Source organism: Hydra vulgaris, chromosome 11 (assembly GCF_038396675.1).
Source record: "Hydra vulgaris chromosome 11, alternate assembly HydraT2T_AEP".
In the NCBI taxonomy this organism is placed as follows: domain Eukaryota; kingdom Metazoa; phylum Cnidaria; class Hydrozoa; order Anthoathecata; family Hydridae; genus Hydra; species Hydra vulgaris.
Genome location: NC_088930.1, coordinates 8,912,815 through 8,936,528, shown reverse-complemented (window position 1 = coordinate 8,936,528; position 23,714 = coordinate 8,912,815). Strand labels below are relative to the sequence as shown.

The window sequence follows — 23,714 nt, the reverse complement described above, 5'->3', positions numbered from 1 at the left end:
GACCTACAATTTGCCATCCTACCTTGTCTGAAACAGCTTTTCTGCCCATTTTTGTCTTTTTGCTTTACCAAATAATTACCAATGCGAATAACTCAAGATATAAAAATGATAATTTTATTTTATTTTCGCAAGAACGTTTATATAGATAAAAAGAAATCAACCACCAAATTTTTGATCGCTCGGATAACATTTCTTTGAGATATTTCAACTTAAGTCGTTAAATTTTAGTTGACTCTTTAATTTTGCTACATTAGAAATGCAGGTATGTTCTAATTAAATTAAAAATCACTCAAGACTGGTTAACCTAACGAGTTCCAATTATATACCATTCGATAGAGAATCAATTAAATAAGACATTTAAGACGCTTTTAATCGTATTAATTAGTTGGTTTCAAAAGTAATTGTGAAAAAAACAAAACAAAGTAGTGACTATATTTATGCAACCCATTGTATATATATATATATATATATATATATATATATATATATATATATATATATATATATATATATATATATATATATATATATATATATGTATGTATGTATGTATATATATATATATATATATATATATATATATATATATATATATATATATATATATATATATATATATATATATATATATATATATATATATATATATATATATATATATATAAAACAACTAAAACGCTGCAAATTCCTCAAACAAAACCTATTCGTCACAGGATTCATCCACTTTTTAAATTTTTTTTAACTAAAACCCTTTTTTTTTTGTAATTTTAAAACAATTATCACCTTCATAAGCTGAAACAAAACATTTTAAACCTTGCTAACTTTAAACTGTAAACAGTGTCTCAATGCAATGGTTACTGATCCATCAAAATTAGGAATACTAAACTTCTGTTTATATCCTTGTACAAGTTTATTTGAGCAACCCTTTGTTCTATGAACAAGCTTTTTTAATTGATCTGAAAAAGTTATTTGAACGAGGGACATCTATCAAGTACTTAAATTTTAACTGTATTATTTCCTATATGTATTAAAAAATGGACATTGTAAACTAGTTGATCCTTACCGTAAAGTTCACCAAACAACTGCACAAAATAAGTTAGTAACTGACAAGCAAAATCAACATATTTTTTCAACAAAATAAAATATTATAAAATTGACCTTGGTTTTCTTGAAAATTTTCTTGGAATGTAACGACATATCTGGAACAATCCCTCAGATAAAGTATTGACTGTAATCTGAGACAATTTGCAGCATTTGTGTCATTTAACCATAAGTTGATGAGTCTTTGCATACCCCTAAGTATACTAGTTGCATAAAGTCTAAAGAAAACTTTGTCACCGTGTCAAAATCTATTTCCATTTAACACACCACTAAAGTGTTTAGAATGCTTTTGATGACAAAATCTGAATCAGCGCTTAAAATTGATGAAATATGTGGAAGTATTATCTTACCACGCCAAAAAATTATGTAGATAATCAAAAATGGAATTAGGTTTTTGGGCAACACTATTTAAACAAATCTCTAAAAAATCCAATTTGGGTCGCCCTAAATTGCAAGTCCTAGGCCTAGGCTCTGACAGTAACATTTATAAACAGCAAAAACTTTTTGCAAATTTTATTGAAAATTTTTTACATGTATGTTTAAATTTTGTCACTATTTTAGATTTTCATTGAATAACTTCCTACATGTTTTTTTAGTATAAATAATTTATGGAGTCTTATTCTCTTTTACTATCAGCTATCAAGCTCGTTGAACTGACTTGATCAGCTTCAGCTTTAACTTGGAGCTAATGAGTTTAAAGCTGAAGCTGAAATATCACCTACAATTACTAACATTTATGAAAAATACATTCTGGTTGTTGAAGTCACTTTTCCTCATATCAGTATGCAAATATTGTTAACAGTGAGAGTGCACCAAGCAGAAATATTCTTAAACATGCTGCAAAATACAAGATATACATAAGATACATATCATATAAGACCTATGACCTGGAGCTTAATACCTTAGCATAAATAACCATAACTAAAAAAAGTTATTATATAGATCATGACCATAAGCTTATTTATTATAGTTGAGTTATAGTAAGTTGAACACTGTTTTGTTTTCCATAACTTAATTTTAAAATGTTAGGATAAAAGCATTAAGCTCCAGGTCATAGGTCTTATATGATATGTATCTTATGGGTAAATCTGCAGTTAAGCGGCGTAAAATAATATTATATTTTTTACTTAAAAAATCATCGATGGTGAGCGTATAGTTGCGTTACGCAATAAAATGTAATTCTATTGAATATTTATTAAAAATAAATTTAAAAGCAATTATTAGGTTTCATTTGAGTTTTAAATTTTGTTTTGGAGTTTTTTTTGGCAGTTTTTAAAGTTGAAAGTTTTTAAGTGCGTTAAAGTTTGGATTTTTAATTTCAAAATTTTGTATTTATATTATTCCAGGTAAGCTTCTATTAAAGTTTTATCGTTAATTAAAATTTTTTTTAACTTTATAAATAGATATTATTAAATTAATATTACTTGTTTAGCGTATTTAAATATTTACATGTTTAATTAGATGGCTATGCAACGAGTTGGTCGTGCCCCTTCGACTGTTGTTGGAGTTGATAAAACTGCATGATTCTTTTAAACAATGTAAAAGATTAAAGTTCACTTTTAATTCCTTTTGTTTTTTAGTCTCCGCGAACGAGAGCGCAAAAAGCAAAATAATATTTATTTTACGCCCTTAACTGCAGATTTACCAAAATAAAATGTTTATTTATTTGTTTATTTTTTATAGAGTTATTTGGTATGAAAGTAAATAAGTTAATTATACACTTACTCAAATCAAGTTACATAAAAAAAAAAAGGTTAAATTTTTTTGCAAGAAGTGATCAAAAAAATATAATTTTTTAAAGGAAACTACAATAATAGTAAAAATTTAGTGTAAAACTTTGGTCTGTCCAGACATAACCAAAAAAGATAAAAGTTATTTAACAACATTTCTTAAAAGAAGTATCAGTTGCTACAAAATGTAGCAATTATAATTGCCTTTAATTTTTATTGTTTTGATAAAAAAAAATTGTATTTATGTTTGAAGTTCAAAATTGCCCCAATTTTGAACTTCAAACATAAATACAATTTTGGGCTACTTGAACCCAAATGTCATTGCAGCAACTTATGTTTGAAAATGATTTAATTTGTTTTCCATTAACATCAAACCCCAAAGTATAATAATATATTTAAAAGGAGTTAGAATATCTGTTATTTTAACCATGCTTTTGATATATGTTAGATTATAAAATGCGTACCTAAATAATGTTGATGGCTGGTTAAAGCTTTTGTTATACACTTTTTTGCGTATACTTTGTGCTACCATAACTGGTTCTACCAGAATGGTTCGCAGATATAAAAGAAAATTGAGATCTAAAGCTTATTAAGACTATACCAATCAAAATTTAGAGCAAGCCTCTATTAATATTAAACGTGGAGCTATGAGTCAACATTTTGCTGAAGAATAACTTAGAATCAGCTGTTCCAGCATTAAGAGAGCTTTTTGAAGACGTTGCCTTACTATCGCAAAGAAACATGGAAGGCATCCAGCTGTCTTCACGCCTGAGGAAGAACTGTCACTTTGTGATCAATTTAATAAAGTTTCAACTTTTGGCAACCAACTGACGTCATTTGATCTTTAAATTATTGTGAAATCCTATCTAGATCGATTAGAGAGTGATCTTCAATGTTTCAATGAAAATCTCCCTGGTGTTGAATAGGTAAAAGCCTTTATTAGATGACATCATCTGATATCCGAGAGATTTGCCGGATACCTCAAAAGGGAGAGGGTTTTTTACACTATGGGTTCAAGTAGCCCCACAACAGGGGATACTTAAACCCAACTTTAATCCCCCGAAAAAGAGGGGACCGAAGTCTACCTAAATACTTTTTTTATCTACATTACTAATTAATAAGTTCATGAATTAGCAACAACAAGTTTTTTTTACATTGATAATAATATGAGAGAGAACCACAAACATCAAACATGTATCAAATTCGGGTCCAAGTAGCCCCGTATGGCGGTATTTAGTTTATGCAAACAAAGAATTCGCAAATAATGGCAAAATATTATAATTAACCGAAGCGTCTGTTTATAATATACAGTTTTGCAGGAGATATATCAATATAATTATAAAGATATCTTGAAGTGTTTGTTTGACATAATTTATGAATCTAATTACAATTTAACACGTTTATGTTGGTATATTTTAAAAAAATATGCTACTTTTAAATGCAGATAGAATGAATTAAATAAATGAATAAATATATATATATATATATATATATATATATATATATATATATATATATATATATATATATATATATATATATATGTATATATATATATATATATATATTTATATATATATTTATATACAGTGCCGGTTTTAGCACTACCAGCGCCCTGGGCAAGATTTCTACGGCGCCCCTAGCTCAATTTAACCCCATTCAAAAAAAAGGCAAAGGGTAAAATAACCAATTTGTTTCGCCCCTTTATATTCGGCGCCCTGGGCCATTGCCCAACCAGGCCCTACCCTAACGCCGCCACTGTTTATATATATTTATTTATATATATTTCATTTTGCGCTGTGCTAACAACAAAAAGTATTTATCTTAATACATTATTGAAGCCATAATAGGTATTTGCATTGACTTAGTAGACAAAGATATAATTGTTTTTATAACATTAAGTTAAAAGTAACTTATGTTACTTTCAAATTATTGCTATAAAAATAAAAGAAACCGAATGTCAATTAAAGTTTACTAATTATATAAAACGAAAAGAGTTTGAAAATGAAAGTAATTTGTTTATAAAGTTTACCGCCTCTGTTTTTTAATTGTTTACGCATTCTGAATAGAATAAACACTGATCTCAAAATATAACTTATATTTTGAGATCAGTTGAGATCAGATCAGTTATATTTTGAGATCAGTGATATAACCATAATACTTAACAGCACGTAAGCAGGATATTTAATTAAAGTTAAGGAGATATTTCAAAGAGGAGGAAATGTTTTGAACATTTCTATATAAAGATATAAATAAATTTTTTTCAAACAAATGTATTTTATATACATTTGTTTCTTCAATTGTATTGAGTGATTATCCTTCAAACTATAAGAAACTATTATTTACTTTTTATTTGTTTTAAAAGTTGTTATAAATAACTATAATTCAGACCTGGGTTTTTTTTACCAGTATAAGTGACACTTAATAATATTTTATTCAAATAGGTTATGCAATAATAGAATTCAAGTATAATATAATTCTAGAAGGAACCCCTAAGTTTTTGTATACTCACAGCACTCAGTTAACAATTCATGTAGAATTTGTACAAAATGGACTCTTGCTACAAAAAATAGAGAATATAGTAGTAGAGAATATAGAGGGTAGAAATGATTTTCGTTTATCATACTGTTATGATATTAACCTTCTAGCATACAGCATTGGGAACTAAAAACTATAAGACTTATAGTTTTTAGTTCCCAATACTTATACATAAGACTTTACTAAATTTGTAAATGCCATTTAATAATAAATTCAATTATACAAAAAAATTATTTCTTTTTTTCTCTAATATTTATAAAATGCATTTGTTTTCTTTTATTTTTAACAAACTTATAAGCTTATTTAATTATTTTTTTTTGTAATTTGATATAGCCATTTAAAATGTATAACGGTTTCACCGCTAGGAACTAAAATCGCCGCCATCTTGGGAGGCCAATTTTAGCTTCAACTTTTTTCGGAAAAAAAAACAATAAAACCAGCTATCCAGTTATATTTTGAGATCAGTGACGCTATCCATTTATATTTTGAGATCACTGAGAATAAACTATTTTTTCAAGATGGCCGAATAAGTCCCGAGTATTTCAAAAAATGAAACTGTTTTTTAAATGGGGCTAAAAGTTATGATTATTTATGCAAAAACAACTTTTGTATAAAATTAACACTACCGTAGTTTATCTGTTTAACGTGATATTATTGGTAAACATACTCATTTTGTTGTGGTATCGAAAATAATAACTTCAATTTTCATTAAAAAAAAAAAGGTTTTTCATTGATAATTTTCCCGAATAATGTCTGATTAAAAATGTCACGTTACATTCATTGAAAACAAACACCAATACGTGCTTTTATGAAAAAATCAAATCCATAGACTTATCTATAGTCAAGCCCCAAGATAGTTAATGTTGAAAGTTACATCTTTTCTAAATAAAACTACGCTTGACGATTTGTTATAGTCGCATTACTCTTACAAGATTATAATAGTGGTTAAAATAACCTTTCCATACATACCAAATATGTCATACTTTTTGATAAAAAAACTTACATATTGTAATTGAAAAAACTTTTTTGTTCGGAAAAACGTGCACCATTAGTTGCATTGAGTGTGAACATCTTTCTTTTATGATTAAAGCCAATTACTGAAAATGTTGGGCGCCTGAGATTTTAAATGGTAAAAATATTTCTGAAGTTATGAAACTAAAAATTTTCCGCCCAACATTTTCTGTCATAGTCTTTAATGGATATTTCATGTTGTGTAGGTACACAAAGTCGATTTTTTTTTTTCTTTCTCTTTTGTCCATTTAGCGCTGCTTTAAAGATCTAGTATCTTTTTCTCTAAAGAGCTAGTGTCTTTTGTACCATCTACTAAAATTCATTCTCGTGTTACTCATCATTCAATGAAGTTTCATGCTTTTGCTATGACTGTTCCTAAATGCTCCAAAAATTCTTATTCGTCTAGTCTTTTTGCAAGAACATCAGTTCTTTGGAATTCGCTTCCTTCATCTTATTTCCTGATTCATATAATTTGCAATCTTTTAAGTTGTCTGTTAATCATTATCTTGCCTTATAAACATCATCTTTTCTCTTCCAGTAACTTCCAACTCTAATAGTAGTTGCTTGCAGTCTTGTTAGAAATGAAGATATATATGTAAAAAAAAAATTACAATTTTAAAGTCAAACAACCTAAAAAAATACATCAGCAAAGACAACCCAGAAAACATAAGTAGGGTAATATGCAACTTTTGAAGAATAATTAATCTCAACAAAAAGTATTTTATAAGCAAATTGCACAATTAGTGGATTTGTCGGGACTAGCGTTTACAACTTAATAACTTCAAGATTTCATTTTTTCATGTTTTTTCTAAAAATGTGAAACCTATATCAAAAACTATTAATAGCCGCAGTTGAAGAAATCTGTTTATAAGAAGTGAACATTTATTTAACTAGTCTATTAAGTCAAACTGCAAAAATAAAAAATAAAATATTTTGAGCGAGATTTGCGAGTAGCTTGAAAAAAAAAAGAGCCACCAAAGACAGAATAAAAAAACCTTATGAAAATTGCATCAAATAGCAGTTGTGATGAAGTGGTTTAAAACCAAGAAGTCCTAGATTTGATGGCAGCTTTGGCCAGATAAACAACATTAGTAAAAAAAGAGGCATGAGGCATTCCTAGTTAAATGCTTTTCTGCGATGCTCCGAAATAAGACCGTAAGGACCTCTTAGAACATCTCATTACCCAGTAACAAAAAAAACCCTTTCACTAGTTAAAAAAATATTGTTATATTATACTTATTTCCAGTCACATCAAAAGTTTTGGAAAAAATAAAAATTGATTTGATTTAAATAAAGTCTGGTAAAAGTAGTGTCGCAGCAAGTTGCTTGATAAAAACACGACCAATGGATTACAATGTGAGTCAGCTTGTCCGTTGGCAAATATAGATCCGTTGATATATATAGAAAGTAAATTCAAGTAACTTAAAAAACAAGTGCTGCATTAAGATAAGACATAAGAAATTTTATACAGTAATATTAGTTAGTTGATATTACCCGACTAGCCGATTATACTTCTCAAAAAACTGACTATAACTTGAAGATCACATTCTTTGGGGGGAAGAAGGTAACATTTTGGTTTTAACGATCAGTTTTTTCAAATTATTTTTCTAATTTCCCCTCTCCCACCCTCCTTTCCCCGTAAAATCGCCTCCGACAGGAATGATTATTTCTAATTTTTAAACTGAGTTTTTCCAGAAAGCCTTTTTATTTTTAAGGAAAAATAAATTATTTTCGTCAGCACTCTTATTATTTACTAAGTTTGTAATGAAACTATTCAACTCTTATACTGGTTCATTTTTTTAAAAAGAATAAAATATTTTTCATACAATTTTATCAAGCAAAGTGTATTCCTTTAAACAACAGCAAAAAAAGTTTGCAGCTATAAATTACGGACAGCAGTGACCCTGTTGTAAGATTTTTATATACAGTTAGGCCCAAAAAGATTCGACCTCGCATAATTATTATGGATTATTATTTAAAAATGCGTGCTAGCAACACACTAAACAATCAAGCGTTGCATAACTAATAATTAATAGGAAAATATTTTATATGCTCTATATACATTAAAATTATGTGTAATTCATTTGCTATTAATCTAGAGGTATAGCTACATCACTTGCCGAATATGCACACGTACAAATTTTAATGGAAGACGGCATATTTGAATGAATCTCGAAGTCTTTTTTAATCTTATTCTCATAATTTTTCTCAATTTTATTTTCAAAGATTTTTATTTCCTTAAAACCGCTATGAATAGAGGCTAAAGGTTCGAGGACCCCAAATATAGTTCTAAGACTTTACTTGTTTATTCTTTTATGCATATTGTTTTTGAACTAAAAAGTTATTTCCTCAAGTAAATTTTAAGTATTTGTTTTAATATTATGGAGGTATTTACTTAAGTAATTTGTAAGTAAATGAAACAAGACAGCAAAACAAGCATACGTGGCTTAAAGAAACACCAACCCAGGGTAACGTTAGGCCACTTTTTGAAAAACTAAAAAGTATATCTGTTTTTAAACTTTCTTATAAATAACTTAAAGGTTGATTTCTTTATCAATAATTTGAATTAAAAAAATTGAAAAAATACTTTGAATAGTGCAAAATTGATCGTTAAAACCAAAAATCACAATAAAGTAGATTGATTAAAGTAGCACCATGTTACGGTATATCAAAATTCAAATTACGCAATATTTGTTTAAAAAATAATCATTCAGAAAAAATATTCTATAAAAAATCACTTTCAAAATTTGATTTTACTAATGTGTTTTCTTGGTTAATAGGGAACCTACTGAATTTCTCTGGAGTTGTTGAACTTTTTTCATTTTTTACTTTATTGTACATCGAATTTATACGGAGGGTATATGAGCAGACGTAAAATAATACTCCAATAACTATTAAAGCAAAGATAAACGAAACTGCTACAATAACAACTCGACTCCAAATACTGACAGGCATTAAATCGATAGATTTATCGAGTCCAGGCGAATCTGTATTATACTGTCGAGCAGGACCAACAGTTGGAAGGTCACCTTAATTTATAAACAAATTTTATTAACTGTTTTAAGAATAAATATAACTTTGAAAATTTTAAAATAGCTTACCCGGGATAGAAAGCGAGGGACCGCAGTTAGCAGTTTCACTTGGAAAAGTGCCATAAGGATTTGCATCTGGATCATTTGCTTTAACTTGTATAAGCTTGAATAAGTCTATTTCAACTGATTTTGGAAAACGATGAGTAATATTAGGAAGAGGTGTGAGAACTAGTTTTGCACCACTCATGCAGCCAGTATAGAAACTAGCTAAAGTAAAACTGCGTGTATTTATACCATTATTTATAATTCGTCCGACTGAAAATGTGGCTGCCATACCAAATGTATCAGTTTCTGTGCCAAGATTTTTATTCATTTCGTCTTTGAATCGCTCAGTCATATTAGCACCAACAGCTAAATCATAATTAGGGACAGTTAATAATATTTCGTCCGTTGAAATAATAACGCGGGCCAAGTTGTGCTCGCCATTATTGAGTTTTCTTGATGAAATTTGAAGTATTTCTGTTTCAAAATCTGTCAATACATTCATACTGTTTCGCAATTTTTTCTTTAATGAGTAAAACAAAGTCAAGTAACCATTAGTTAGTGCAAGTGTGAAGTGACGATCATTATATCCTTCAAGAGTAGCTAAAGCTGAATTTTCTTCAAGAGTTTTAAAACCAACTACAAAAATTGCTGTAGCAATCGGCTCTGTTATATTAGCTTTTTTAAGGTCATAGGAAATATATTGACCACTTGTAAAACTCTTTGGGTAAGATTCTAATAATAAATAAAATGATATACAATATTATAAATTTAAATTTAAGTTGATAAATATACATCTTTAAGTATGTATATTGTTATCAAAGTATCTATATTAAAAAGATATTCAAATTTATTATCAAATTCATCTATTTCAGTAGAAATTATAAACATTTTATTACATATAATGTTATAAAATTTTGCAGATTTTTATACCATTTTGGCAAAAATCTCCTCCATATGGCGAGACTGAGCAGTTGCATTTAAAAGAATCATAATGATCAATGCACTGACCATAGTTACAAGGTTGGTTTAGTAGCATACATGCTGATCCACAACCAGGATAAACACCATAATCTTCTTGACCCTGAGCAATGCTGCGAATATCGTGGATTCTTCCATTGACATACTAAATAAAAAAACAGCTAATAAAATTATTGGCAACAACATTTTAATCATAGTTAAATAAACTGTGGATTAGCAAGATAACTAACTAATATAACGAGATAACTAAAAACTGTTTTGAGTAACTAATGTTGCAACAAGGCATTTATTGCAAAGTGAAAGTAATATTTCTATTGATTAGCATTTATCTATTTCAATAAATATAATTTATTTAAATAGATAAATGCTAATAAAATTAATAAAATGTATTTTAACATTTAAATATAATAAATGTTTCTAAATGTTAAAGTACATTTTATTAATAAAATGTATTTTAGCATTTAATAACTTTAGATTAATTAAAAAAGAATATGGATTAGAAATTTTATTTTTAAAAATATCAATTTTTCAAAACTTTTTTCAATTTTTCATAGGCTTTTTAGGAATTCCCAGTCAATAAGCCACTCATTACCAAAGTGTTTTAGCGATGTGTAAGTGTTTGTATGTTATATGTACAGCAAACTGTCTAGTTTCTATGTAAAAGGTGTAGATTTTAGTTTGAATTGTCTTTCTTGTCTTCGATTTTCAGGATTTTCTTTAGGTGTCTCATATTTGGTTATTAAGAAAACAATATGATCAGCTGTCTTTTTTGCAAGAATTTGTTGGAATACAAGCAGGAAACCAAAAGTTTTAAATCATATTGCTAATTAGATGATTTGCAATCAGCCTTGTTTCTTTTCTAGGATTGTTTTCTCTTTAAAAAGATATTTTTGCAATACAGCTCTATTCAATGGTAGCTTTCCTCTTTTAAAGTTTTTAAAGGAAAAACCAACAATCAAATGATTTAAATAAGAAGAATGTCTGCATTTTTTTGCCGCAATATTTTTGTTTATAGCAAAAGCTGCAATATGTATTGAGTTTAATAAACGTTTTTTTTTTTTGTAAATCTGAGTACTGCCTCTTCTGCTTTAATAGATACATTATTTCCTAGACTTTTAATAGATCTATCAACACGCTAAGGTATGGGAGCCATTACCGTGGTTCAATTCAAGAATGAAGCTTGTAATATAATCACTGTTAGTAATACACATTTAGATATAAACTTTGTAAAATTAAAAGGATATAAAATAAGGTTCATTAAAAACATTATAAACTAAATTGTAGCAGCTTAAACACATAAACATTGCTGCAAATTTTTAAGAATTTTGCCTCAAGAAAATTAAGAAGTTAAGTCTTAATGACTTCTTTAAATGCAATTTCACAATATTAAACATAATGGCACGAAAGTATCGAGGTTAAAATGTTTGAAAAGTATTGAAAGGAGAGTAACTAAACTAATTTATGTTATGCAACATTTGTAGTGTTTTGAAACAAATCTCTTGTGGGTTAAGTAAAAGTAGTCGAAAATTAATCAAGTTTTGTAAGTTTATTCATTAGTGATTAACAATTAAACTGTGTCCATTAAGAAACAATAACATTTGTTGCGTTAAAACGTTACATAACACTTGCACAATATGTTAAAATGTTACACAACACTTGAACAATGTGTTAAAACATAACACAACACTCGCACAATGCATTACTCAAACTTCCAATGTTTTATTGGGGATCCGAAAAATCGTCCTATGGTCGAAACTTTTGGTAAGTCATCATTGGTAAAAACCAGTAAAAATTTCAAAAAAAAGTTTAAAATAAACCACCCTAATGCTGTATTATTGCTCCCATCTGCAGATAGTCTTTTTGGACTACTGCAAGCTAACTAAACCTTTTATGAATTTACTTTCAAGAGTCACTGATGAGGATAAAAATGATCGTAACATCAGAAGAACTTTTGATTTAGATCAATAAAACAATACAAATACGTGTACTAAAAGTATCTATGTCGCTGATGGAACAAATCCCCAAAAACCTTGACAAGATGCTACAGTGAACACTATTAATACTAACACATCAATTCCATTATAACATACAAACTGATCAACTGATTATAACATACAAACTGATCAACTGATCATAACATACAAACTGATCAACTGATCATAACATATACTTCTACTTCTACTGGTGAATCCTGTCATTAGTTTACATAACATAACATATACTTCTACTGGTGAATCCTGTCATTAGTTTACATAACATAACATATACTTATACTGGTGAATCCTGTCATTAGTTTACAAGTAAGCTATCTAACTGGCTATCACTTATTTTATAACTAAAACATAGCATCTGCAGTTATTAGAGACTTACTACAATATGGATTGTGCCAAAACTTAGTGATATCTTTAATGCTTTGACAAAAGATGATAAGTAATAACACTTTAGGCCAACATGACACAAAAAAAAAACTGTTGAAAAGATAATGCTTTCCATAAGATAACGTTTGTTTTAAAATTGTGTTCGAAAAGGATTGTTAAGTCTGTAGATTGTAGTCTGTAGATTGTGTCTGTAAAAAAATGTGTATTATAAAGATTCTTAGAAGTGGCAAAAGAAAACAAAATGATTAGTTTTTTAATACAAGTTTTTATTTAATTTAATTTGAAAATTAAATAAAAAGTTAACTTTCAAAAAATTTGAGCAATGAATTTTGCAAATTTTGTATTAGTAAATTAAAAAAAGATTTTTTGATTTACTAATACAACCAAATACAAGTTAATCTTGTTTTTGTAAATTAAACTTTTGTATTTGTAAATAAAATTAAAAAAAAATATAAAAATTCACGTAAATTTAATATCTTTTATGTTTTATGCAAATAGATCATAAATAATATAAACTTAAAAAAGAAAATAATTATGTTATTGCTTTTCCTGGTAAAAAATGTATTATTATTGTTAAAAATATATTATTATCCTGGTAAAAATTATACTATTATTATTTTTCCTGTTAAAAAAAAAAAAAAATTGCTGATATTGCACAAAAAAATGACACAAAAATAAAACTGTTGAAATGATCAGAAGAAATAAAACATATTCGTCACTGTTTGATTTATTTCTCATAAGATAACGCTTATTTTGTTTTGACTGCTGGCTTTTCAGCAATAGAGCAGACTTTGTTTAGAGTTATTGTCAAACACTAATATAAATGGAGTATTGTTTTTAAGCAACAAGGATTGGCTTTCTGTGGACATATAGAATTTGGTGGCAGGGGATCCAGTAATGAAGGTAACTTCCTCAAACTTATAAAACCTCTATCAAAATATGCCAACATATTGGAGTTACACATTAATCAAAGTGTTCACAACGTTTTTATCTTAGTCAGACTGATAAGTTAAACTAAAAAAATATGTTTAGAAGTGAAGTTTTTGCAGTTATGATAGATTCCACCACAGACTTTAGTCAAGTAGACCAATTTTCTACTTGACTAACTTCTGTTTTTTCAATATGTTTCAGATGGTGATTCAGTTGAAAGATTTGTTAAGTTCTTAGAACTACCAATTGCAAATGTTGAAACTTTTTTTGACCCTTCTTAAGTTTTGTTGGATGAACTTGATATCCCAGCAGAACATTGCTATGGTCATACAATGGCACAATACTTATGGTGAAATTTTTGGGTTGCAGAAAAATGTCAAAAAAATTGCACTGTATATTTTGTTATGTGTAAAAAATGCTTTGCAAACAATTCAAATCTTGGTATAGTTGATGCTGTAAATTCTAATGTACAGTTAAAAATATTTCTTAGAACTTTAGAAACCATATAAACGTTTTTTACTGATAGTTTAACTAATGTAACATTACTCAAAGAGTAACATACATCAGTAACAACATCAGAGTGGAAAGATTTGTCTGAAGCCTAAAATATTTTAAAGATTCAAAGTAATCATCTAGGAAAGAAGCTGTTGATTCTATATTACAAAGTCTTCCAGCATTGGAAAAAGACAAAATTGGTACATGGCAAATAAAAACGTGTACAGCCAAGCTTTTCAATTATCTCAATACTTACAAAAGAGTTAGAAATGTTGCTTAGAGTTACAAATGTTAGAAGTTTGTTGTTTCGAATTGAATCAAAATAATTGAACCTCAACTTATGAACACAAGGAAAGACTTAGCTTGCAAGAAAAAAAAAACACCCCGTGATCTTACTTTAAAATGCAACATAAAAATAGCTCATCAACAGAAAAGAATTGGAATTGGTAAATCTAGTATAACTTGAAAACATAAGCAATTGTTACTGCGATTAAATTTTGCTTTTTAAAAAATAGTTTTTAATATATTAAAGCTTAATAGTGCGGTTAAAACTATTGTTTGCATTTGATTTGTACAACAGTTTCAGTGTAAATACAGGTAGAGTGTAATTATTTTTTATATTAATGTGTACTTTTTTCCTTCTACCAAACTGTTGTTTTTGGAAATTGACATAAACATCCAGCATTTTTTTGGAATCATAAAGATTACTTTGTTTATAAAATTTCATAAAAGTTACCTAATGTTTAACTTTAAATCTCAATTTTCTCAAACTTAACAAGATTTAAAAATAACCTGCTGGAGTAGCAGGTGCCTTAGCATTCAATAACATGCTATGTTAAGTTAGCAGTAAGCTCATTTTACTGTATACAAAGAGAAAAAATGTGCTTTAAAATATACTTAAATTGTATACTTTATTACTTTGAATTACAAAACAATTTTTGTTCTTCCCATAACAGAAAAAGTATAGCATTTTTTATGTGTTTATTATATAAATTTTTATGTTTTATGTGGCGCCTTCTTAGAAAACTATTACTCTCTCTGTTAACTCTGGCTGTGCATGGCTCTATATGGTTTAAGAATAGTAAATGTAAGTTAATGTAAGAAATAATAAATAAATGTAAAAAAGAAAATTTAAAGTTGTGGAACAAAAATATCACAAAAAATGAAACTATAAGATGAGAAAAATAAAATGTTAAAAAAAAGAAAAAGTTAGAAAGTAAACAAAATTATACAAGTTAAATAATGAAATATAAATAAACTATTTCTAAAATATTTTACCAAACTTCGAATGCACCCAACAAAACCATATTCATCATGATAGCTTCCACCAACATATACAGCTTTGTCATCAACATTAAATTGCACAGGATCTTCTTGCAATGGTAAACCTTGGATCATTAAAACACCATCCAATGTTATATTTAACTCTTTTAAGTTGAACACCAAATCAAACTCATGCCATTCATTGTCATCAATATACCTCCCTATTTTTTCAATATCTACATCTTGTTGAATATCACCAAAACCAAAATTCATGTTAACACGTACCATTGTTCGAGACCAGATCATGACTTTCATGTAATCTCCAGAAAAAGGTCCATGAGCATGTACCAATGTCATGTAATTATAAGCCACAGAAGTTTTAAATTCAAAAGAAATTCCCCCAGAAAAAATATTATCATATGGTTGATCAGGATGATCAACTGACAAAAAAGAGTATGGCTTGCGGAATGTTGCAACTATTTCTCTAGAACCAAACCCAGCACATCTTAGATGTCCCACACGGAGTAGTGCATGAATAGAAGGATCCTTTAAAACTTGTTCAAACTTTACTTGACGAACAGGTAGATGACTTTTAACAGTTAAATTTCCTTCATCAAATAAATCTTTATAGGCGTCTAAAGAATCACAATTGCAATATTTGCCAACATTATAACAGCTTCCATCCATGCCACAACCACAATAACCACGATTACCCTTGGCACCTCCCCAATAATAATGAAGAATATCATCACCTCCCATCCAACTAGCCTGAAAGAAAATATAACTTTATAAACTTTGTGCATAATAAAAATATTATTTTCTCATACAAATGTGTATATTAGAGTATGAATTTTTAACTTTTTGAAAAATAACTGATTCCTGTGTCATAAATTGATTAACTCAAAAGTAAAACTCAAACTTGATGAGCTAAAAAGTAACAAAAATGGGTTTTATTCCAATTAATTTTAAAAATAGGTCACTCCTGACACAAATCTTTTAAAATGGTATATAAATATATTTACAGGCATTAGTCTTATTACTTTCTGAAGCATAGACTTTTCTTGAAGCTTATGGAATTTTCAGAATTTTCTGGACTGTTCTGGATGTTTTTAGAAATCTTTGAAACTTTTTAGAACTTTTTGGAGTCTTCTAGAAGTTTATGGAAATTAGCAAGATTTAGACTATATAAGCTGATTGAGCAACGCTAATAGCTAATAAGCTGTATTTGCCAGATGCCAAATAAAATAGAAGAACAATAGCAATTATATTTATTATTGCATTTCAGAAATATATTCAAGTATTATCTTCAATCTTAATGTTCTATAAGAAAAGTGATTCTACTACTGAAAGAAAGAAGACAATCTGGATGAAGAATCTTGTATGATTTTATGAGTCACATAGGAAAAAAAAAACTGTTTCACTAGAAGAAAAATTGTTGATCGCTACCTGTTTCTGTGAGAATCCACAAAGAAACATGAGAACGCATAAAGCAAACTGAGAAAAAAGTAACCAGTTTATGGTATAAAAAATTAAATTTTCCACGTTTATCAATTTAAGTCGTACAGGCAAAACTGGATCAAGTGCTGAAGACATACAATAAATGTGTAAAACAAAGAAAATACAACCAACTGGATGAAGTTTTTGACATCAAAAATAAAGATGGTGAATGGTTCTGCAGTGAGGACAAAAGATTGCATCATCTTCAGATTAAAAGCAAAGGACAGGTCAGGTGTATAACTGGAAAGGCTGCTAGTTTAAAAACTATCCATCTATCCAAAAGAAAAAAAATGTCATTAAAGCCTAATTCTACAACAGTAACAGCAACAAAATCAATTTCCAAATCGGAGTCTGAGGCTGAATATTGAGAGTCTAAACAATCTACATGTACCAGCAAGAACAACAGCAAAACCAAAACTGCAACCAAATTAGTACCACCTTCAAAGTTATCAACCAGCAAAGCAGCATTTGTCGACAGTTATCTCAAGATTAGATCAACATTCAGAAACCTCCACAGTCTAGTATATTCAGATCAATTATTAAAGAAACTGTTAAACTTAAAAAACAAAAGAAGAAAACACTGTATTTAGAAAGATGATTGTGGTGGACACTAAGAATGTAAACACTTGAAGAAGGAATGGGATTGTCAGTCAGTCATAAAGACATTTAACTAAAAAAAAAATATGGAAAAACAACAAATCATTGGTTGTCAACATCATGTTCTTGACCAAGTCCTTCACATAGTAATGGATAAAGAACTTTAAGGAAACAACATGTCGCCCAATATCAAATACCTATTTATCCTAAAAGCTGTAAAGAAATACAATCAGAAAGAATTTCAAGAATGGTCTATACCATTGGCACAATGATATGAAATTTCTATTCCATTTAACTCGAGTATTCTGCTTTTTTGAAGAATCTGGAGTTTTTTCTAAAGTTTCAGAAAATACCTAAACTAGATAAAGCAAGATAGAATTCCTGAAAAACACTAGCTTATTTACCATTTGTTCTTCTGCCAGAGAGAAGAGAGTCACTCGACATTTGTAGATTCATTTTTTACAGATAAGCGAACCATTTGTTTACTAACCAAATGTACAATTCAGATTATTATCAGAAACTATGTAGCAGCTTGCACGGTCATGAAAAAGTGTTAAACATAGTAAAAAAGTTCTGAAATCAGGAACCATAAAGACTGGAAATTCCCAGAACAAATCAGTGTGCAGAAAGAGCAGTCAAGTTTCTTCAAGATCTTTTTGACATTGTAAAAAGAATAAGAAACCTCAAGAAAGAAAACTCACCTAAATTTATTTTGTCTAACAAAGCATAAGATACCTATATTACACTTTCATTAAGCTGAATACCACACAACATTATGTCAGGAAGAGTGTTAATAAGATCTGACCTGCTCAAAGAGTCGTAATATTAGGTTTGCATTTTTTCAATTTTTTAAATGTTTTTTTCCCCCAGTTTAGATACAAAGTTTGAAAAATTCATAAAAAAGTTCTGTAAATTTTAATATTTAGGATTGTTTATAAGAATATATATTATATTTTAAATTAATTTTGTGAAAAAATGTATTTTTAAATTATTGTCTTTTAATTTTTTTCATCCAAAAAGAAAAGTTCTCCTGAAACAAAAATTTTATAAAAAGATATTTGTATAAAAAAAACCGTTTTGATAAAAAAAAAAAAGGTAGTAAAAATTATAATGATCGGAAATAAAAACAGAAAAGGAAAGAAATGGAAAGGAGTGGGACTTGAATAGGAATCTACAAAAAGGAATAAAAGCCATTCATTTTTTTTAATAATTATATATATATATATATATATATATATATATATATATATATATATATATATATATATATATATATATATATATATATATATATATATATATATATATATGTATTTAAACAATTTTAAAATGTATTCTACAAAATAGAGTGCTCAATGTTCTTAAAAGAACAGAGCAATTATAATCAATAAAGACTCATCAGAAATGCATTTCTGATGAGTTTTTATTGATGAAACACAGTGTTAAATGAAAAAAATTTTTGGTAAGTGATTTTCTACTAATTTATATATATATATATACATATATATATATATTTTTTTTTTATATACTGATATATATATATATATATATTTAATGCAGTAGTACTTCTATATAGTAAACTAGAAGTAAAACACTTAACTTACAATCAAGAGGTACTGGGCTCAAATTTACCCTATGCCTCTAGAAGTGCTGTGCTTAAACTGTTCATCTGGATATGCATAAAGTAGACTATAGTTAAAGTCTGTGTAACATAAACTATCATTTAATAAATATATTTTTCAATATTCACCTCCTCAAGAATCAGGTGGCTAATATTACAATAAAAGTTTTAATTTTTTCTTAACATCTCCCTCTCTCAATTCATAAACCTGATACTTACAGCAGGTGGTCCTTCTGGTGATCTAAATAAAGGTGTGCCCTTACAAGTGTACTTAACATATTGTTCACAATAAGCACTGTTTAAAATCAGTTCTCTCATCTGAATGATATTAGCTGCATAATCAATATCAAAATTGTTGATTCCAGAAAAAGTTGTCACATCTTTATCATTATAATTTGTATTATTTATTTGTGTAACAGTTGTTTCAACTGTTTTACCAAGGTCACACAAAGCAGGCACAGGTTCCATTGGACCCATTCCATCAAAATCAATATAATAAACATCACTTCTTCTCTCTCCAGATTTCCTCACACCAGCACAGGTATAATTAAAACGAGCTAAAAAATACATTAATATAAAACATATAATTAGGGTTAACTAAAAAATAGATTAATTCAAAAATAAAGCCAAATTGTAAAATAAAAAAATTTAAAAAAATGAAATATTTAAAATAATTAATTTAAGAATGTCTAATTCAACTAGACAAATAAATTATTTTTTTAAAATATGTCTAATTTTTTATTTTTTAGATGGTTTTCTACTAATCTATTTTATAGAATTATGAATAATAACTGCTTATGATCCTGTTCATAAATATTGCTGCTAAACAAAATCATTAAAAAAAATCATTTTATATAACTATGCTATAGATGACTTTTAAAATTAGCTTTTAAAAGAAGACATAGAGACTGGATTAAAGCTAATCCATAACATTTTAAAACAATGAAGTTGCTCCAATTTCTAGTTCGATCCAAAAAAGAAAAGAGAAAAGTATACTAAAGTATATAAACGAGGATCCTTATCAATATTATCATCTACAATATAGAGCTTGATAACTATACTGAGAAAATAAATTATGACACCAACTAAAAATAAGTCTACTAAATATTTTCTAAATATTTCTAAATATTTTAAATATTTATAACACGATATTTATAAAGCAGAACTTTAAACTTTTTACTTTCAATTAATACAGTACTAAACTTAATTGAAATATTGAACTTGAAAAATAAGCTTGACTTGAACTAAGTAAACATGTTTCAAAGAATTTTTTTTCAGACTTATCTTTAATGGTAATGTACTATTTTGTGCTTATAAAGCATAATATAATAAAAAAAATTTTACTTCACGATAGCAAACTTGGTTTAGTTATAAACATATCAATACAATTAAATGTCTTATTGGTACATAATAAAAACCAGCTGGGGCAACTGATTTTTTATTTTCTGACTGAGTGATTGTGTATCTGACAAATTATTATATCATAATAAACTTTTATTAGAAACTTAAGTGGATATATTCTTGCTGACAGAGTGCTGATTCTTATCACTTACTGCTGTGATAATTACGATAACTATTGTGTTTTTTTATGTAAAAGAAATGATTGTATCTTTGAGTTATTATATATATATATATATATATATATATATATATATATATATATATATATATATATATATATATATATATATATATATATATATATATATATATATATGTATTAATTTACAGAATAAAGCCTATACCAGCTTGAGTTTTAATTTACTATGATTAATTCAGTACACCGGGCCTCAATAACAAAAATGCTATTTTTATTATGAAGGCCCGGTGAATGATTTTATTATGAGACTTTAAAATTACTTTAGCAGGATGTCCAAGTTGCAGGCCACCCAAATTATTCATAAATAATAAGTAAAAAGTAAATTTATAGATTTATGAATAAAAATAATAAAAGTAAATTTACGGACATTTACAAATTTCAAACTATTTACAGATTAAAAATCTAAATAAATTTTAAAGAAGGGTATTAGTTTTAATTGTCTATTGGCTGGTTTAAAAATCACCTTTTTGTACTGTACTGAACTTTTGTTTTTGTACTTGAATTTTGTTCCAACACAAGTGTGAAGTTTTTAAAATTACCTATTTGTTTTTACAATGCTATAGGTTTTCTGAGACTAGGCCATTTGCTGCTAACTTTCCAACCATTTTCCGTTGATTTGTTACTACTTCTTGTTACAATTGGCGATATTACGATATTAGGTGTCTCAAACCACTGCACCTCGGATGCTAAATTATTACTAGTTAAAAATATTCAATTATGATATTGTTGTTTATAAAATTTCACAAGATTTTTAAAAGTAATATGAATTTTAAAAGTAATATGAAAAATAATCAAAAAAACTTCTATTTTTACAATAAAAAAAAAATGTAGCTAATTATTTATGTAATTAGTTAAATTTTTAATTTAACTAATTATTTCGACCATTTTTCAAAAAGAAAAAAAAAATTGAATGTAACTAATTATTTCAATTTTTTTTCAAAAAGAAGACAAAATTTTATTTATAGATAATAATGATAGAAATGCAAAAAACACTAATAAAGTGTGTTTATATTATAAACTTAAGAATTTATACTTGTAAAGTTTTAATGTTTTTTGTGAACAGTATGCTTGCATGTTGTTTACAAAAAGATGTGATGTTGCACAGAAAGTCATCTATACGAGGACTAGTTATGAACTTAACTTTGTCAAAAATATTTCCAGGTAAAGCAACCATTTTTATCTGGACAACTTTCTGAGCTTATTAAAAGCAGTTAAGTAAATGTAAACATAACCCCTACCCTAATGACAAAAAAAATGGCTCAATTTTCAAGCAATTAAAACCTATTGAATTTGTATTTACCCAGCCAAACTTTCTTTGTTGTTTTGCATTAGTTTTACTTTTACTTTTTGTTAATTTAGATTAGTAAATAAAAAACGCAAAACTATGGAGCATGAGAATTCTTAACTAATTTTTTTGAACAAGTGTAGAACTATTAAAATTTGCATGCTAAAAACTAAGAACTTTGTAGAGTATTTTGTTGCTTCTAATCCCACTGAAAAAATCAACAAAGGTTATGAGGCAAATTGAAAGAACAATATGGAAGAACCAACGATAAAAAATTAGAGCAGCTACAACTGAAGTGTGGATGAACCTGTTGCCAATTCAGAAACGGTGAATATTTGCCATTGATGAAAAGTTGTACATTTAAATATTTGCATTGAAAAAAGTGCATAAGAAAATTAAAATTTTTTTGTGTGTGTAAATTACCATATTCCCTGTGGAATCTTTCAACCATTTTTAGTTTCTGCGGGACTGGCAATTAACCAAATAGTGTATAAAAATGATTGCATCATTAAATTGTTGATTCCTATTAATCTCAGGTGCCTATAAACAGAAGGGGACGTTTATTAATTTTGAGATATTTTTCACCCCAAGCTTATTAAGACACACCTGTTTATTACTTTTTATCACTGATAAGAATAAAAATTTTCAGTGTAATCAAGCATTAAAAGTTGCCAACCTTAAAAAAATCTGATAAATTTTGGTTTGTCAAAAATTAGGTTTTTATTTATTTCTCACCATAGTATAAAACTTTTATAAGAATATTGAATCCTTTTAAAGTTATGATGAAACAGCTGTTAAAAAGTGCGCATTTGACCACAAGCCACACTAGAACTAAAATTGTTTCATTTGCGTTCTGTAAACCTGTCCCCCCTAATTATTATGACTCTCCCTCCCCTCACCCGGTTTATTAGACCTGGAATAAAATCTCCAACCCCTTTTTTATTCTCTCCTCTCTTTGTATTAAGCACCCAAGAGTATTAATAAAAGTCACAGTAAGGATAATTAAGATTATTTGCCTGACTTGATCTCTTTGCAATATGCCAGAAGTATGACCAATTACCTAAAAATCTAAATCTAAAAAAACTACTAATCTTCATTGTTAAATAAAAAATTTGGAAATACAAAAAAAACATGGAAGGTAATATTAGAAATAACAGGAGTGGGGCGTGTTAAAATTGATAATTTGCCACGTAGATTGCAAAATAATGAAATTGCAGAAATATTAAATGACTTTTTCATAGGCCAAACAAAGTTAGCGAGAATAAAGTTTCAAAGACTCTGGGGATTATGTACAAGACAAAATATCTTTTGAATAAAATATGTTTAAAAAATTTATACTATTCATTTAAACATAGTATAACTATTGTAATATTGCCTGGGCAAACAACCATTCATCTTTCCTAAAAAATATTAATACAAAACAAAAATAAGCAACTCGATTAGTTTTGGGCGCCGATAGGTATGAAAATGCTAAGCCGTTACTTAAAGAAATAAATGCTCTAAACGTATATGAACTGAATATCTACCATAACTTGTTATTTATGTTTAAACTTGAAATAATTCCAAAAAATTTTATAAAATTTTTTCTCTAATTAATCATAAATATAAAACAA

General features: G+C 27.6%; 1 protein-coding gene across 1 annotated transcript in view; it reads right to left on the bottom strand.

Annotated features, from left to right (window-relative positions):
* Positions 1–9,070: 9,070 nt before the first annotated feature.
* Positions 9,071–23,714, bottom strand: part of LOC100211688 (contactin-associated protein like 5-3) — a 64,713-nt gene continuing 50,069 nt past the window's right edge. Inside the window, exons 4-8 of the mRNA XM_065810009.1 lie at positions 19,436–19,773; positions 15,517–16,269; positions 10,388–10,580; positions 9,482–10,189; positions 9,071–9,409 (exon numbers count right to left, since the gene is read on the bottom strand). Coding sequence (XP_065666081.1) covers positions 9,105–9,409; positions 9,482–10,189; positions 10,388–10,580; positions 15,517–16,269; positions 19,436–19,773 — 2,297 coding nt within the window. The 3' untranslated portion in view covers positions 9,071–9,104. The remainder of the gene's footprint in view (positions 9,410–9,481; positions 10,190–10,387; positions 10,581–15,516; positions 16,270–19,435; positions 19,774–23,714) is intronic.